We start from the raw sequence: 17,184 nt of genomic DNA, 5'->3' as shown, positions 1-17,184 counted from the left end.
CTGATAAGTGGCAAGTAACATTTGCGCTACACAAAGGCCAGACAATGACTATCACCAAAAAGAGAGAAACTAAATGTTGCCCCTTGACATTCACTGGCATTAACATCACCAAATCCCCCAAAATTAATATCCTATGGGGGTATTGTTGACCAGAAACTGAACTGGATCAGCCATACAAGAGCAGGTTAGAGGCTGGGAAGCCTGCTGAGAGTAACTTCTTCCTAACTCCCCAAAATTTATCTGCGTGGCTCAACTCAGGAGTGTGGTAAAACACTTCACTTACCTGGATGAGTGCAGTTCCAGTAATAGAACATAGAACACTACAGCACAAACAGGCCCTTCGGCCCAAAAGTTGCATCAATTATATCCATACCAACCATGCCATAGAACTATCTATAACTCCCAATCCCATTAAATCCCCTGTGCTCATCCAGAAGTCTTCTAAAAGACCCCAGCGTGTTCGCCTCTACCACCACCGATGGCAGCCAATTCCACTCACTCACCACCCTCTGAGTGAAAATGTTATCCCTAACATCTCCTCTGTACCTGCTCCCCAGCACCTTAAACCTGTGTCCTCCCACAGCGACCATTTCAGCCCTGGGAGATAGCCTCCGAGAATCCACCCTATCTATACCTCTCAACATTTTATAAACCTCTATAATACTCAAAACACTTTACACAATCCAGCACAAAGCAGTCTGCTTGATTGGCATCCCATATGCCAGTGGCAGCATGGTGTAGCATCTACAAGATGCATTGCAGGACCTTCCAAACCCATGACCGCTACAAACTAGGACAAGGGCAGCAGATACATCGGTACATATCATCTGGAAGCTGCTCTGGGTGCCACTCATCATCCTGACGTGGAAATATATTGCCATTCCTTCACCGTCATTGGATCAAATTAGAATTCCTTCCCTAACAGCACTGTGAATATACCTACACCACACAGGCTGCAGCAGTTCAAGAACTTCTCAAGATTAATTCAGGATGGGCAATAAATGCTGGCACAGCCAGCGAAGCCCACATCTCATAAATAAATTAATCTACATGAGATGGTGGACGTGCAGCAAATTGATTGGAGATGAGATAGTTTCATACGGTGCACTAAATATGGCTGAAAAGACCAATCTAGATCAGTCAGGGGGAAAGAGGGACCCCTGCCACTCTGCCTGAGATTGTGGGGGTGGGAAAGGGGGAGGGGCCCATGATCAGTCAGGGTGGCAGGGGATGGGAGGATAAGGGGGTCAGTAATGTTGTGGGGTGGCACAATGTCTGTGGTTCTGCCACAAATGTTGTGTGTGAGGAGGTTATCAAGTGTCATTGTCGGGTGCTTTCTCGCACATTGGCAGCTGTTGTCAAGTTACTGTGGTCCCTGCTCACCACGGGTGCATGCATGCCAGCCAACAGGTGAATGTCGGCATTCTCCTCTGCTGCTGGCAATAATGTTTCATGTGTCTTCATGTCATGCTTGCCAGCATTCTCCATCCTGCAGACTTACCTAAGTCAGCAAAATCACTTCTAATTAAAGAGTGCCAACATATCTGGGAGATGTATCTTTGACAGGACTGTTGCATTTGCCATTCTGTCCTTCTGTGAAATGTTGAGAATGCATCATTGACATCAAAGAAGAAAATCGATGAGCTTCTTTTCTTAATAATTGTAAGCTATCCTATCTTCAGATCATACAGCAAAGTATTGCGAACTCAAGCCTCATAAGGCAGCATCTTGGTCTTAAGAGTTAATCTATTATTTTTCTCAGCACATTTTGTGAGACAGTCAAAATGGAAGCTATTTTTCATATCTGTGTATTGAGTTCTGATTCAAGAATCAAATTGCTTGTCACTGTGGACCCAATGTGTGGACCCAATGTAGCTGAATTTGTTAATCACTTCCAGAGAGGTGTTATTTTGTGTGATTGATGCTGGAGATGTGACACAGTGGGCCCTATTTTACCACTTAGATTCTAAGTGCTGGGTAGACTTGAAACTGGGAGTTTTTCAGATCTGACTTTCAGACCCGTTCTCAGGCACCCCCATATGCACTCTGCCTGAAAAAAGTATCAGCTAGTCCAAATTGTGCTACAGAAGTCTATGGACGGTTCTTAACGCACCCGAAACCCTGCAGCTCCGATTGGTGCCTCCAACTGCGCATGCGCAGAAAAAAAATGATAGAATACTGCTCCCCTGTCACATGTCTCCTGAGCTGGGTAATGCCTCCTCCTGGCCTTCACACTCATTGCCCCACTCCCACAACATCACTGACCCCTTTATCTCCCCCGTCTCTGCCACCCTGACCGATCACAGGCCCCTCATCCCCTTCCCTCACACTGATCTCAGACAGAGTGACAGCGGACTACCTTTTCCCTTGACTGATCTAGGCAGAGTGGCAGTGGACCCCCCCTTCACCTCCACTGATCTCAGGCAGAGAGGCAGAAGGTCCCCCTTTCTCCCCACTGACCTCAGGCAGATGGAAGTTGACCTTCCTTCCCCTCCACTGACCTCAGGCAGAGTGGCAGTGGACCCTCCCCCGGACTGATCCCAAGCAGAGTGGCAGTGGACCCTCCTTCTTCCCCTTGCGATTTTAAGCAGAGTGACAGCGGACCCACCTCTCCTCCCGTCTCCCCACCCCTTAACCCCACCGATCTCAAGCAGAGAGCCATCGGGCCCTAGGCACCTACCTCCTCACTAACTGGGGTGCCCGAATCGGACTTCTATGGGACATGTATGTTTTGCACCAATTCTGGATGGGTGAAGGCTGTGATAAAGGGGGAACTGCCAGGAAAGTTGGGCATGTAGCCCACTAAATCAATTTAAATGCACACAAATGCATTTAAATGCCCTTTCTTTCAGTGCAGCACTTGAGTGCAGTGACAGCTGACTTTATTTGCTGGTCAGTAGGCACAGAAGAAGTAATCTCATTAGAAGCAGTGTATTTATGGGGAATAGCATGAAGACAAGGATAGAATTTTGGAAGAGGATTAAGATGACCATGTGCCCAATTAAAAGTGGAACTACATGTGGCAGAATCATGGATGTGGACCACAGTATCAGTGATTGTGTACCAAGCTGCAGAGACGAGGAGCAGGAGCAATGATAATATACAATAGTGACTGTCACTGGGGTGGTCTCTATATTATGGGATTTTGGAAAACAATGTAAAAAGAATTTGAAGTGGAAAATGATAAGAAAGGTGTGGAGTGACATGGCTGGGAACAACATGTTTCAGGACCTTAAAAAGGAACGAGACGTTGAATTGGAGTGATAGTTAGAAATGACAGAGGGTGGAAGGGGAAGGATTGTTTTTAAAGCAAGGGTGATCATTGCAATTTTGCAAATGATGGGGTGGGTAGAGAGAAGTAGTTGAACAAGGGGAAAAGTTGATAATGTTAGGATCATTGGTCTGAGGAAAACCAGTTTTCTTATTTGGAGCTGAGTCAGGGAGTGAAGAAGAGAGCACAAGTTAGGTCTGACTGAGGAGATGAATATGGTAAATGGCTGCAGTGGAGATTAGGAGATCAGCATTGGCATAGGAGAAAGTCTGTGTGTGGTCAGGCAGGGTAACAAAATGGAAGGAGGCTGATGCAGCCAAATAGATACCATAAATTTTCAGACAAAATAACATTGTACCATTCCCTGGCAGCTGGTTTCTAGAGAGAGCAGGGAAGGGTACACAAAAGAAGCAATTTGTGGGGAAGGAAGGAGCTTTGTTTTTCCTTTACCTCTTGGATTAGCCAAGAGTAATTGGGGATGATTTGACCTTGAAGAAGCAATTATTTTTTCAGTTGATTGAGCCAGGTCCCATGATGGCCGAACAGGCAAATCATGTGCTTTGTGGGGTTGGGCTTACAGCCCTCAGATTTCATGAAAGTAGCAGTGAAAGTTGTTGTTTGGTAAATGGAAATGGGATTAAATCAAACTCTGCAGTTGGTCAAAATAATCACCATTATTTGAAATGCTTCATGTGCACTTGCTATTCAAAGTTTCAGGTCCACCTTTGATATTCTTTTCTCTCTCTGAAAAATGTCCAAAATCTACCTATTAAATAATGTAACCCAGAAGTATAATGGCAGGACATCTTTACAATCTAACTGGGCATTGTGTCTCCCGCACACAACCTTAGATTACCTTCTCCAATCCTGCCAAGAGAGAGTTGATAATGAATCATTATTGCTTTAACTCAGACAGCAAGTTAACATGCAGAATAATATCCAAACCCATTTTGCTGAAATTCAAAAAACTGAACAAACACTTGAACTGCACCTTTTATTGACTGAATAAATTATTTTTGCATTTTTTTAAGTCAATTTCTAACTGTAAAACCTGATCTCTTACCTGATTTTAGATTCAGCCCCAGGCCTGCTATTGTAGTCCTGTATTTAAAACCAGGCTCTCATGAATCCATACAAATGACACTTGGCCTGTATATATAGCTGGAGGCTGAGCCACAAACCTTGTTTTACACTTGGGAGGCAAGTTGGAAATGCACCCCCATATTTATTTGTTTAGTTCATTTTGAGAGAGTTCATTAATATAGCTGGGATCCTGTCCATAAACACCGTCAGAAACCAAGCATGTTTCCATCCTAGTCACTCAGCAGTCAGAAATAATACTGTTCTCACAGGAAATCAAAAAAAAATCTGCTTAATAAAGCAAAAAATATCAAAATAATTAATTGTTTAGTTTTAATATATGCAACCGCTAATCAGAGAGTTGCACATCTACTCTATTGGAGGTGCAGATACATTTGAACATAGACCCTTATACCTTAATGTGCCCAATATTAAGGCTTTCAAGCCATTCTGTATATTGATTCAGGTGTATTCTTATGATATCTTCGAAACGGGTATTGAGGAATAAATTTCAGATTGTTTAACTATTCAGTGCTTATGAGCTGTCATATTATCTTCTCAGTTACACCATGTGATGTGGATAATGTGGAAATGAGAATGTTTCATGTCTCACTGCAGGATGTTCCTTGTTCATTTAACTTGGCCAAGCTGCTGAGGTCATTAGAATGCTTGTGGCTTTGTATTGCCATTTGTGATTAGTTGATGTAACACTGACTGCCCTTGGTGTGCATGGTCATCTTCTTTCATAGTTCCTCAAAAACATTTCTTAGGGCTTTCTGCCTTGTCTTCCAAATAATTCTGCAGAAGTTAAAGTTTATTCTATAATAGGATGTGGGCAAGGCCAACGTTTATGCCCATCCCTAACTGTCCTTGAACTGAAGGGCTTGCTGGGTCATTTCAGAGCAGTTAAGGGTCAACCACTTTGCTACTGGTCTGAAGTCACATGTAGGCGGGCCAAGTAAGGATGGTGGATTTTCTTCCCTGAAGGACAGCAGTGAACTAAATGGTTTTTAACAATGACCAGATATTTGTAATGGTCACCATTACTGAGACTAGCCTTCAATTCCAGACTTAATAATGAAATTTAAATTCGACCAGTTGCTGTGGTGAGATTTCACCTCGTGTCCCCAGAAAATTAGCCAGGGCCTCTATGTTACTAGCCCAGCATCACTACCACTGCACCACAACTTCCCCCAACCCCGGACCACAGTAGGAGTCCCCTGTGCTGGTAGAGTTTCTGGCATCTCATTCTGTCCTTGGTCTTCTGGCCCTTCGAATTACGATGTGGGTATGCCGGCGTTGGACTGGCGTAAACACAGTAAAAAGTCTGACAACACCAGGTTTTAGTCCAACCTATTTATTTGATAATATACTCACAAGCTTTCGGGGTTAGCCCCTTCGTCAGGTGAATGGAGAGTTCTGGCCTCAGACAGAGCATATAAAGCACAGACAGTTTAGAGATTACTGATTAGAATGCGAATCCTTACACCTAACCCCGAAAGCTTGTGAGTATACCTTCGAATTACAGCAGTTTTTCAACTATTGCAGCTGAACTATATTTCCTACCATCTTAAGAGAGGAGAACATTCAACAGTGTAGGCCCCAGACCTGCAACCAATAACTTGTGCAATTTTATATTTTTGTACTTTATTTCTGCTTTGCTCTTGATTTCAAGATAACTTATATGAGATCTGTATTGAATATTTAAATGTTACTTTGTAGGCCTTGATTTACAACTAAATGTGATTGTGCTTTAAGTTAAGTAATTAATCAATAGTAACCAATAATACTATTAACCAATGGTATTACTAACTGTGGACCTATTTTCTCCCAGGCTTTTTGTTTTTCATGCTGGCCATGTTCACAACTGTCATTTTGTCTTTAAAGCATTGTTTCCTATGTTGGGCTAGACTTAATAAGATAAAAGTTGTCATTGTGTAACAGGAGACAGTATCTTACTGCATTAGATTACTCTTGAAGTACATGCTAAGATAATGGATAGTCTTGCATATGGGTCGATCAACGCTGTGGAATCAGCAGATGGAATTTTATTGATAGATAATAGAACCTTATTGATGGCAGAAGATTTATGAACAACTCGATTATTGCAAAGTCTGTCAGACTTTGTGTTTTTGAGGAGAATTGGAGACTTTAATTTCCCTCTAAGTTTCTATGTTTCCAACAGCCACAGGAAAATGATGCCGCAATTGTTCCCGATCTTTGGTATTTATTTAGAGATCCTTTTCCGCCTCTGCCAATAATTTATTCCCCACACAAATTCAAAGAAATGGCGGAGGTGATAGTGGATGCCTTGGTGGTTATTTTCCAGACGTCGCTGGATTCCGGGGAAGTGCCGGAAGATTGGAAAACGGCTAATGTTACGCCGTTGTTTAAGAAGGGTGCCAGGCAAAAGGCGGGGAATTATAGGCCGGTTAGTTTAACGTCTGTGGTAGGTAAAATGTTAGAATCCATCATTAAGCAGGAAATTGCGAGGCATCTTGAAGGGAATTGCTTGATAGGGCGGACGCAACACGGTTTCATTAAAGGGAAGTCGTGTCTGACAAATTTACTGGAGTTCTATGAGGATGTGTCTAGGGCAGTGGATAGAGGAGAGCCGGTGGATGTGGTCTTTCTGGATTTTCAGAAGGCGTTTGACAAGGTACCTCACAAGAGGTTATTGCAGAAGGTCAGGGGACATGGAGTTGGGGGTAGGGTGTTAGCGTGGATAGAGGATTGGTTGTCAAATAGGAGGCAGAGAGTGGGGGTCAATGGGTGCTATTCGGATTGGCGGATGGTGACTAGTGGGGTGCCCCAGGGGTCGGTGCTGGGGCCTCAGCTATTTACCATTTATATAGATGATCTGGAGGAGGGAACCGAGTGCAGGGTGTCGAAATTTGCTGATGACACCAAGATTGGGGGAACGGCAAATTGTGCGGAGGGTGTGGAGAGTCTGCAGAAGGATCTAGATAGGCTGGGCGAATGGGCCAGGAAATGGCAAATGGAATTTAATGTTGGCAAGTGTGAGGTGGTCCACTTTGGTAGGAAGAATGGTAGGAAGGACTATTACTTACGGGGCGAAAAACTGCAGCAGGCGACGGTGCAGAGGGACCTCGGGGTCCTTGTGCATGAATCGCAAAAACCCAGCTTGCAGGTGCAGCAGGTGGTCAGGAAGGCGAATGGGATGCTGGCCTTCATAGCGAGGGGGATTGAATATAAAAGTAGGGAGGTCTTGCTGCAGCTGTATAGGGCATTGGTGAGGCCGCAGCTGGAGTACTGTGTGCAGTTTTGGGCGCCGCACCTGCGCAAGGATATTTTGGCCCTGGAGGGAGTGCAGAGGAGGTTTACTAGGCTGATACCGGAGTTGAGGGGATTGAGCTATGAGGAGAGGCTGAATAAACTAGGCTTGTACTCGTTAGAGTTTAGAAGAATGAGGGGAGATCTCATTGAGACGTATAAGATGATGAATGGGATGGATAGGATAGAGGTGGAGAGACTCTTCCCGCTCAAAAAAGACAGTAGGACTAGGGGGCACAGCCTCAAGATAAAGGGGAGGCGGTTTAGAACGGAGTTGAGGAGGAACTTCTTCACTCAAAGGGTGGTGAATCTCTGGAATTCTCTGCCCGTTGAAGTGGTGGAGGCTGCCTCGCTAAATATTTTTAAGAAGCGGGTTGATGGGTTTTTGATAAGAGAAGGGATTAAGGGTTATGGGGAGAGGGCGGGAAAGTGGAACTGAGCCACGACAGATCAGCCATGATCTTATTGAATGGCGGGGCAGGCTCGAAGGGCTAGATGGCCTACTCCTGTTCCTATTTCTTATGTTCTTATGTTCTTATGTTCTAAATCTATAGCCATAGCTGTGAACATGCGGTATTCAAGTCTTTTTGAACCTTTTAACAGTTTGTTTTCAAAGCTATTGCCAAAAATTAAAAATTTGAGCTGACTGTTTTAATGATCTTGACAAAAGCCACTAAAATGTAAAAATACTTCAACAGGTGGAAAGCTTTGTGTGTGATAACACTATCATCATAATAAACATGAAAATTATTCCATACAACTGCATCAATAAATTTCATATGAATACCTTAATTATTTATTCATTAATATCACTCAGTTTAATATCTGATCAAAAGATATAGCTGTAAACAAAATGAGAAAACAAACTAACATGCTTTCAAAAGTGAATGAAAAATACTTCAACTCTGTGGTTAACTTCCAAAATATCTACATTACAATGAATTTACTAAGTCTATTATTATCATTGCCACATTCCATATCTTTTATTCATCTTAAAAGTGTCCTACCTGTCACCATCCCTCAGCCTTTTGAATTGAGTTACAAATAGACACATCAGGGTTGGTCCCACTCTTGTTCCAGGAATTATATCTTCAACCATTAATGCTGGCCACAAGTCAATATTCTGTGGTGTACCATACAACCTTGAAACAATAATAAAAACATGTTTAACATTTGGCAGTGTAGTATTTAAGAACACAAGAATTGGGAGTAATAATATGCCATTTGCCCCTTTGAACCTGCTCTGCCAATCAGTAAGATCACGGCTGATTTGACTTCAACTCCACTTTTCTGTCCATCTCCCAAAATCTCCGACTTCCACTTAATGGAAATGCTGCCTAACTCCCACCATTTGGCCTGGGCTTGCAAAATCCTACTAACTGTTCTGGCTTGAGGCAATTCAGGCCTCTTTAACCTGTGATTATCCCTCTCCCTACTTGCATTGTCTGTAGCTATAAAGGTTAGATTATCTGAAAAGACTCGTACTCCAACTATTATCTTGCAATTGTGTCTTTGTCTATATGTGCCATATTTGTGAAAGCTACCTCTCCACTCACCTGATGAAGGAGCAGTGCTCCAAAAGTTCGTGATTCCAAATAAACCTGTTAGACTTTAACCTGGCGTTGAGAGATTTCTTACTGTGCCCACCCCAGTCCAATGCTGGCATCTCCACATCATAACTCAACCTTGAATATATTCAATGACCAAGCTTCCACTGCTCTTTGGGGAAGAGAATTTCACAGACCAGTGACTCTCAGAGAAAAAAAAAACCTGTCGGGAATCATCTTACCTGCCATCCATGCTACGCTCCCACTGCAGCAAGGTCGGAGAATTTGGCGACCAGCCAAATCTCCATTCACTGCGGGGGGATGGGAAAATTCCACCAGTCTGAATGGTGATGAGATTCTGGCCCACACCTTAGCATTTAATGACCTCAGTTTTTAAATTGTGTCCTCTGGGTTTTAGGCTCCTACAAGGGGAAACATCCACTCAGCATCCACCCTGTCAAATCCCAAATGGGCCTATAATAAGACCATCCCAGTCTTCTAAACTCAAATAGGTCTGAGTCCAAACTGCTCACCTTACTCATAATTGGAAATCACATGAAGCTTCACTGAACTTCTTCGAATTGAATTATATCTAAAGAGACTAAAACTGTACAAAGTAATCCAGATGTATTCTTACTAAGGCCCTAAGTGCAAATGCAGAAACACATTTCTATCTTTATAACCAATGCCTCTTGTAATAAATGCCAACATCCTATTTGCCATTCTAATCACTTGCTGCATTTGCATACCAATAGTTTGTGTTTCTACACCCAGATCCCGACTACATTAAAGTTTTGCAGTCTCTCTCCATTCAAATAATTTACAGCCTTTCTTTCGTTTCTGCCAACATGGACAAGTTCTATATTATTTTCCATCTGCCAAATTTTGCCTATTCATTTAACAGTGTCACGGCTGTAGAGAAGGTGGATGCTGTGGAGGGACTGTCTACGGAGTCTCTGTGGGTGGAAGTTAGGAACAGCAAAGGGTCGATAACTTTGCTGGGTGTTTTCTATAGGCAGCCCAATAGTGACAGGGAAGTTGAGGTGCAGATAGGGAAACAGATCCTAGAGAGATGTAGTAATAACAGAGTTGTCATGATGGGAGACTTTAATTTCCCAAACATCGACTGGAACATTCCTAGGGTAAGGGGTTTGGATGGGGAGGAGTTTGTTAGGTGTGTTCAGGAGGGTTTCCTGACACAGCACGTGGATAAGTCTACGAGAGGAGAGACTGTACTTGACCTGGTGCTGGCTAATGAACCAGGACAGGTGCCGGATCTCTCGGTGGGAGAGCATCTGGGGGATGGAGATCATAATTCTATCTCCTTCACGATAGCATTGGAAAGACATAGGATCAGGCAGGCTAGGAAGCTGTTTATCTGGAGTAAGGGGAAGTATGAAGACATCAGGCAGACAATTGGATGAATAAACTGGAAGGAGGTGTTCTTAGGGAAAAGTACTGAAGGAAGGTGGCGGATTTTCAAGGAATGTTTGACTGGAGCTCTGCATGATAACGTTCCGATGAGACAAGGAGGTTTTGGTAGGTCACGGGAGGCGTGGTGCATGAAGGTTGTGGTGAGCCTGGTCAGGAAGAAAAGAAAGGTGTATAAAAGGTTCAGAAAGCTAAGAGATGTTAAGGATCTAGAGGAGTATAAGGCTTGTAGAAAGGAGCTTAAAAAGGAAATTAGGAGAGCCAGAAGGGGACATGAGAAGGCCTTGGTGGGTAAAATTAAGGAGAATCCCAAGGCATTCTACAAATACGTGAAGAGTAAAAGGATGAGAAGAGAAGGGATAGGACAAAAGGTGAAGGGGGAAAAGTCTGTGTGGAACTGGAAGAAATGGCAGAGGTGCTTAATGAGTATTTTGCCTCGGTATTCATGGTGGAAAGTGATCTGGGAGATTGTACTATGGGTTTGCGGCACTCTGAAAAGATTGAGTATGTGGATATTAAGACAGAGGATGTGTTGGAACTTTTAAATTCTATCAAGATAGATAAGTCGCCAGGACCGGATGGGATGTACCCCAGGCTATTGTGGGAGGCGAGGGAAGTGATTGCAGAGCCCCTGGCGATGATCTTTGCATCGTCGATGGAGACGGGACAGGTTCCAGAGGATTGCGGATGTGGTTCCTATTTTCAAGAAAGGGAACAGGGATAGCCCGGGAAATTACCGACCGGTGAGTCTAACCTCAGTGGTTGGTAAGTTGATGGAGAGGATTCTGAGGGACAGGTTTTATGAGCATATAGAGAAGTTTAGAATGATCAGAAATAGTCAGCATGGTTTTGTCAAGGGCAGGTCGTGCCTTACGAGCCTAGTTGAGTTCTTTGAAAATGTGACGGAGCACATTGACAAAGGAAGAGCAATGGATGTGGCGTACATGGACTTCAGCAAGGCGTTTGATAAGGTCCCCCATGCAAGACTTCTTGAGCAGGTGAGAGGGCATGGGATCCAAGGGGCTTTGGCCTTGTGGATCCAGAACTGGCTTGCCTGCAGAAGGCAGAGAGTGGTTGTGGATGGGTCTTTTTCTGCATGGAGGTCAGTCACCAGTGGAGTGCCCCGGGGATCTGTTATCGGACCCTTGCTGTTTGTCATTTTCATAAATGACCTGGATGAGGAAGTGGAGGGATGGGTTAGGTAGTTCGCCGATGATACGAAGGTTGGTGGTGTTGTGGATAGTCTGGAGGGATGTCAGAAGTTGCAGTATGACATAGATAGGATGCAAGACTGGACGGAGAAGTGGCAGGTGGACTTCAACGCGGATAAATGTGTAGTGGTCCATTTTGGCAGGACCAACGGGATGCAGGAGTACAATATCAAGGGTAGGAGTCTTAGGTGGGTTGAAGAGCAGAAAGATCTTGGGGTCCGGGTCCACAGGACTCTTAAATCGGCCTCGCAGGTGGAGGATGTGGTCAAGAAGGCATATGGTGTACTGGCCTTCATTAATCGAGGGATTGAGTTTAGGAGTCGGGAGGTAATGCTGCAACTTTATAGGAACCTTGTCAGACCCCACTTGGAGTACTGTGCGCAGTTCTGGTCGCCTCACTACAGGAAGGATGTGGAAGCTATTGAGAGGGTGCAGAGGAGATTTACAAGGATGTTGCCTGGATTGGGAGGCATACCTTATGAAGATAGGTTGAGGGAGCTAGGTCTCTTCTCCCTGGAGAGACGAAAGTTGAGAGGCGACCTGATAGAGGTTTATAAAATGTTGACAGGAATAGATAGGATGGATTCTCGGAGGCTATTTCCCAGGGCTGAAATGGTCGCTATGAGAGGACACAGGTTTAAGGTGCTGGGAAGCAAGTACAGAGGAGACGTTAGGGGTAAGTTTTTCATTCAGAGGGTGGTGAGTGAGTGGAATCGGCTGCCGGTGGTGGTCGAGATGAACTCGCTGGGGTCTTTTAAAAGACTTCTGGATGAGTATATGGGATCTAATGGCATTGGAAGTTACAGATAGTTCTATGGCTTGGTAGGTATAGATGCGATCGGCGCAACTTGTGGGCCGAAGGGCCTGTTTGTGCTGTAGTGTTCTATGTTCTATATAATTCCCATTGCAGTCTTGTTGGGCAGGATTCTCTGATCTCTTTCGTTCTGCCTTCACAGCCAGCGAGAATGGAGAATTTGGCACTCAGCCAAAACTCTACTCACTGCAGCAGCACTGGAAAATTCCAACTGTGGAGAGGTTGGAGGTTTCCAGCAATTATGTCTTCTTGACACCTATTTTTGTGTCATCGGTACACTTAGCTACCATATGTTTAGTCCCCATATCTATGTCAACGATTCAGATTATTAGTTGTTGATGCCCCAGCACTGATCCTTGTGGTACTCCACTAATAGCAGCTTATTGACTCAAAAATGGCTCACTAATCCTACTCTCTGCTTTCTGTTAGCTAAACAATTCTTTACCCATGGGAATATGTCACCTTCTATTCCACAAAATCAACTTAGTGTAGAAACATTTTATGTGTGCCTTATTGAATGCCTTTTGGAAATCCAAGTATACCATATTTACAGGTTCTTTTTATCCCCCTTGCTTGCTACTTCCTCAAAGAAGTATAATAAATTAGATAAGCATGATTTCTTTTTCATAGAACCAAACTGACCCTGCCTGATTGTATTATGATTTTCTAAATTTTCTGCTATTCCCTCATTAATAATGGTTTTGAGCATTTTCCCACTGACAAATGGTAGGCTAACTGGTCTCCAATTCCCTGCTTTCGGTCTCACTCCTTTCCTGAATAGAGGTGTTCCAGTAGTGTTTTTCCAATCTGCTGGGATCTTTCTAGAATCTACACATTTCTTTTAAGGCCTTAGCATACAAGCCATCAAGTCCAGGTGACTTGTTAGGTTTCAGTGCTTGTAATTTTCCCAGTACATTTTCCCTAGAGATTATGGTTATTTTAAATTCCTCTCTTCCTTTTACTTCTTAATTTTTAAGTATTCTTAGGGTTTTGTTGGGTCATCTACAGTTCAGCATTAAGAAATAAGTTAATTAATTTATACATTTGTATTGTGTGTTTTAGGAGTAAGTTTAAGCTTAATTTGTGTTTCAATACCTGTGTCTAAGAGTTTAAACTTTAGTTGATTTATTTCATGAGCATTTGTCATTTTCATAAATGACCTGGATGAGGAAGTGGAAGGATGGGTAAGTAAGTTCGCTGATGACACGAAGGTTGGTGGTGTTGTGGATGGTCTGGAAGGATGTCAAAAGTTGCAGCAGGACATAAATAGGATGCAGGACTGGGCGGAGAAGTGGCAGATGGACTTCAACGCGGATAAATGTGTAGTCGTCCATTTTGGCAGAACCAACGGGATGAACGAGTACACTATCAAGGGCAGGAGTCTTAGTGGTGTTGAAGAGCAGAAGGATCTTGGGGTCCGGGTCCACAGGACTCTTAAATCGGCCTCGCAGGTGGAGGAGGTGGTCAAGAAGGCGTATGGTGTACTGGCCTTCATTAATTGAGGGATTGAGTTTAGGAGTCGGGAGGTAATGCTGCAACTTTATAAGACCCTTGTCAGGCCTCATTTGGAGTACTGTGCGCAGTTCTGGTCGCCTCACTATAGGAAAGACGTAGAAGCTATTGAAAGGGTGCAGAGGAGATTTACAAGGATGTTGCCTGGACTGGGAGGCATGCCTTATGAAGTTAGGTTGAGGGAGCTGGGACTCTTTTCCCTGGAGAGACGAAGGTTGAGAGGCGACCTGATAGAAGTTTATAAAATGTTGAGAGGAATAGATAGGGTGGATTCTCAGAGGCTATTTCCCCGGGTTGAAATGGTCGCTATGAGGGGACACAGATTTAAGGTGCGGGGAGGAAAGTACAGAAGTGACGTTAGGGGTACGTTTTTCACTCAGAGGGTGGTGAGTGAATGGAATCGGCTGCCGTCAGTGGTGGTGGAGGCGAACTCGCTGGGGTCTTTTAAAAGACTTCTGGATGAGTATATGGGGTTTAATGGGATTGGGGGTTATAGATAGGTCTATAGATTGGTAGGTGTTGAAGTGATCGGCGCAACTCGTGGGCCGAAGGGCCTGTTTGTGCTGTAGTGTTCTATGTTCTTCTGATGTGTGGACTGGTGGTTCAGTTGTGGGCTGATATTGGGAATATGAAAATAGGAAGGCGCAATAACAGTGAATCTCCTGTGAAAGAATTTTGAAAGATGTTTAAGACACATGCAGAGACATTGAAGAAAGATTTTGAATTCTCAGCATAGACAAAAAAAACACAGAAGTGTTTCAATTATCAGTCTGTCCTCTGTCCCCTCTAAAAAATAAGGACTGAAATTTTAACTGAAGAAATCCTGTAAAATTAGTTCACTATTTCCTCTTGCCAATTAACAAAATAACTGCTGTTGATACACCCTGGGAGACTCTTCATAATGCAAACCCCCGAATGTGGTATGTTGGAAATTGCAGACATTGCTATCATGAATTATTACTTACAACTGACCATGTGATATCTATTGGGAAGAATATTCAAACTGAACCCAACTTTTGGGAGAAACTGAGACTGAAAATATTAATAAAGAAACTCAATGATAATGTTTTGGGCCAGAATTTTCAAATCTTGTGTGGTCAGGATCTGGTGCAAGCGGGCTTTGAAAATCATGGTCCCAGTATCAACATCCTGATGTCACCGAATTTTCAACAGGCTGGCAGTAGCGAACAGGAAAGGGGTCATTTCTAATTAATGGTCCCTTAAGCTCCTCAACAGGCCTGCTCTGCATGGCATTACATCTTCAAATTTCTCCCAATCTAATGCACAGCTGTCAGGTGTACCACAGACCCTGAGTAAGTTTCTTTGGGAATGGTTTTGAGAAGAATCTGTAGGGCCAGTTAGTGCCAGCTCCAGTGTTGGCCCTTACTTAGTCGGCAAGGCGGCTATCTGCCCCCTTTGACCCCTTGGCCTTCCCATGACCTGCTTCCTCATATCAACATGGCAGGGGCAGTCCCAAAAATGGTTGCTGCCTTCCTTTGTCGCCTGCATTAGGCATGCAGCTTCCCACTCCTGGAGGCACTTGATGTCTCTGAGTGGGTATTGAGCTCCTCCCCTGACCAAGTAGGCCATTCAAGTTTGAAAATTGCTTTGTGAGTGTGACACAGCTTGGGCATGGGGTTGGGGCCCAAAATTCATCCAGGTGCCAAGTTCTGACCCTGCATAGGAAATCCTGCCCATGATATTGCAAGGTATATTTTTTAAATTATAAAACTTTACTCCTGGGTATGAGCAGTGGCAAAGATAAACGAGCAATGAAAATCACTTTCAGCAGTTAGATTGATTCAGTTTGTGTTTTTGTTTTGCTTGGTAGATTTCAGTGACTTGTCATAAGTTACAATCTGTTCTAAGCAATTCCATCTAAACAGATAATAAAAGGTTTTGTTAGGTGATGTAATGCACCTGTCATCATAAAGTAGCACCCCAAGTGATTTACTGGGCAGGACTATCTGCAAAGCTGATGTATGGACAGACTCCAATGTGTGTTCTAAGGGCTATTAATTTGCAAATCAATGGCCTCCCATCAGCTTATAGCCAGGAATGTAGAGGGACAGTAATTGGTAAGGGATGCTATTCAAAAGACTAATTATAAAACAAGATAAGGCAAAGAGGTTCAACTACAGAAGATAGCTGATCAAGGGAGGAGAGAGAGGGACTGCCAGTTTCACTGAGGTAGGGTGGAGATGCTTAGTGGGGACTGAGCAGTAAAGGAGTTTGTATCCAGCACCCTACAATCCTGTGCTTTTAATGCTTTCTTCTAACTCCTCTCCAATGTAAGAAGAATGGATAGCCCAGATGACTGATGTCCTGACACAGGACATCTTCTGGTATTTATAATTTCCATAAGTACATCATATCACATTCAGCCAACTGAAAATGGATGCAAAATTTCCTTGTGCATGTTTTTCACATTGTCAGAATAAAATTCCAGGACTCATTTAGATGTATATCAATTAGTATACTGGCCTGGATTTTATATTGCGAGGTGCTCAGTATTTACCACTATTATGAAGCAAATCAGATGAAGTTTATACTAAAGCACAGTTAAATGCAGAAATCCAACATTGCACTTCAATTTACCCTGCTCCTTCACAGATTGCACTATATTAGAACCTTGATATGTAGCACTTACATCAATTTAACTGCATGAAGTTGCTGTGTTTATTCACAGGTTACTCACAGGGAACAAAATGTTAGGGTTTGCTTGTTCAGGAGTAAGTGAACTTTTAATGGATTTGTAAATCATAACTGTCAAACAGCCACTCTGGCACTGAAAGTTAAACTTTAGAAGATGCCCTGTCAAGGGCACAGAGCAGCATGATAGCATAGTAGTTAGCACTGCTGCGGGCAACACAGTGGCACAATGGTTAGCACTGCTGTTTCACAACTCCAGGGACCTGAGTTCAATTCTCAGCCTCGGGTCACTGTCTGAGTGGAGTTTGCATGTTCTCCCCGTGTCTGCGTGGGTTTCCTCCGGGTGCCCTGGTTTCCTCCCACATTCTGATA

At 43.6% G+C, this 17,184-nt stretch overlaps 1 protein-coding gene across 1 annotated transcript in view; it reads right to left on the bottom strand.

Moving 5' to 3' along the window:
• LOC145347031 (peroxidasin homolog) overlaps positions 1-17,184 on the bottom strand; it is a 403,231-nt gene that overhangs the window by 38,948 nt on the left and 347,099 nt on the right. The window contains exon 18 of the mRNA XM_080194932.1: positions 8,653-8,787. Coding sequence (XP_080051058.1) covers positions 8,653-8,787 — 135 coding nt within the window. The remainder of the gene's footprint in view (positions 1-8,652; positions 8,788-17,184) is intronic.

Source organism: Carcharhinus amblyrhynchos, chromosome 8, assembly GCF_965287045.1.
Source record: "Carcharhinus amblyrhynchos chromosome 8, sCarAmb.v2.hapA, whole genome shotgun sequence".
Taxonomy (NCBI): domain Eukaryota; kingdom Metazoa; phylum Chordata; class Chondrichthyes; order Carcharhiniformes; family Carcharhinidae; genus Carcharhinus; species Carcharhinus amblyrhynchos.
Note: the sequence above shows the minus strand (reverse complement) of the source record. Positions and strands in the feature narration are given on the sequence as shown.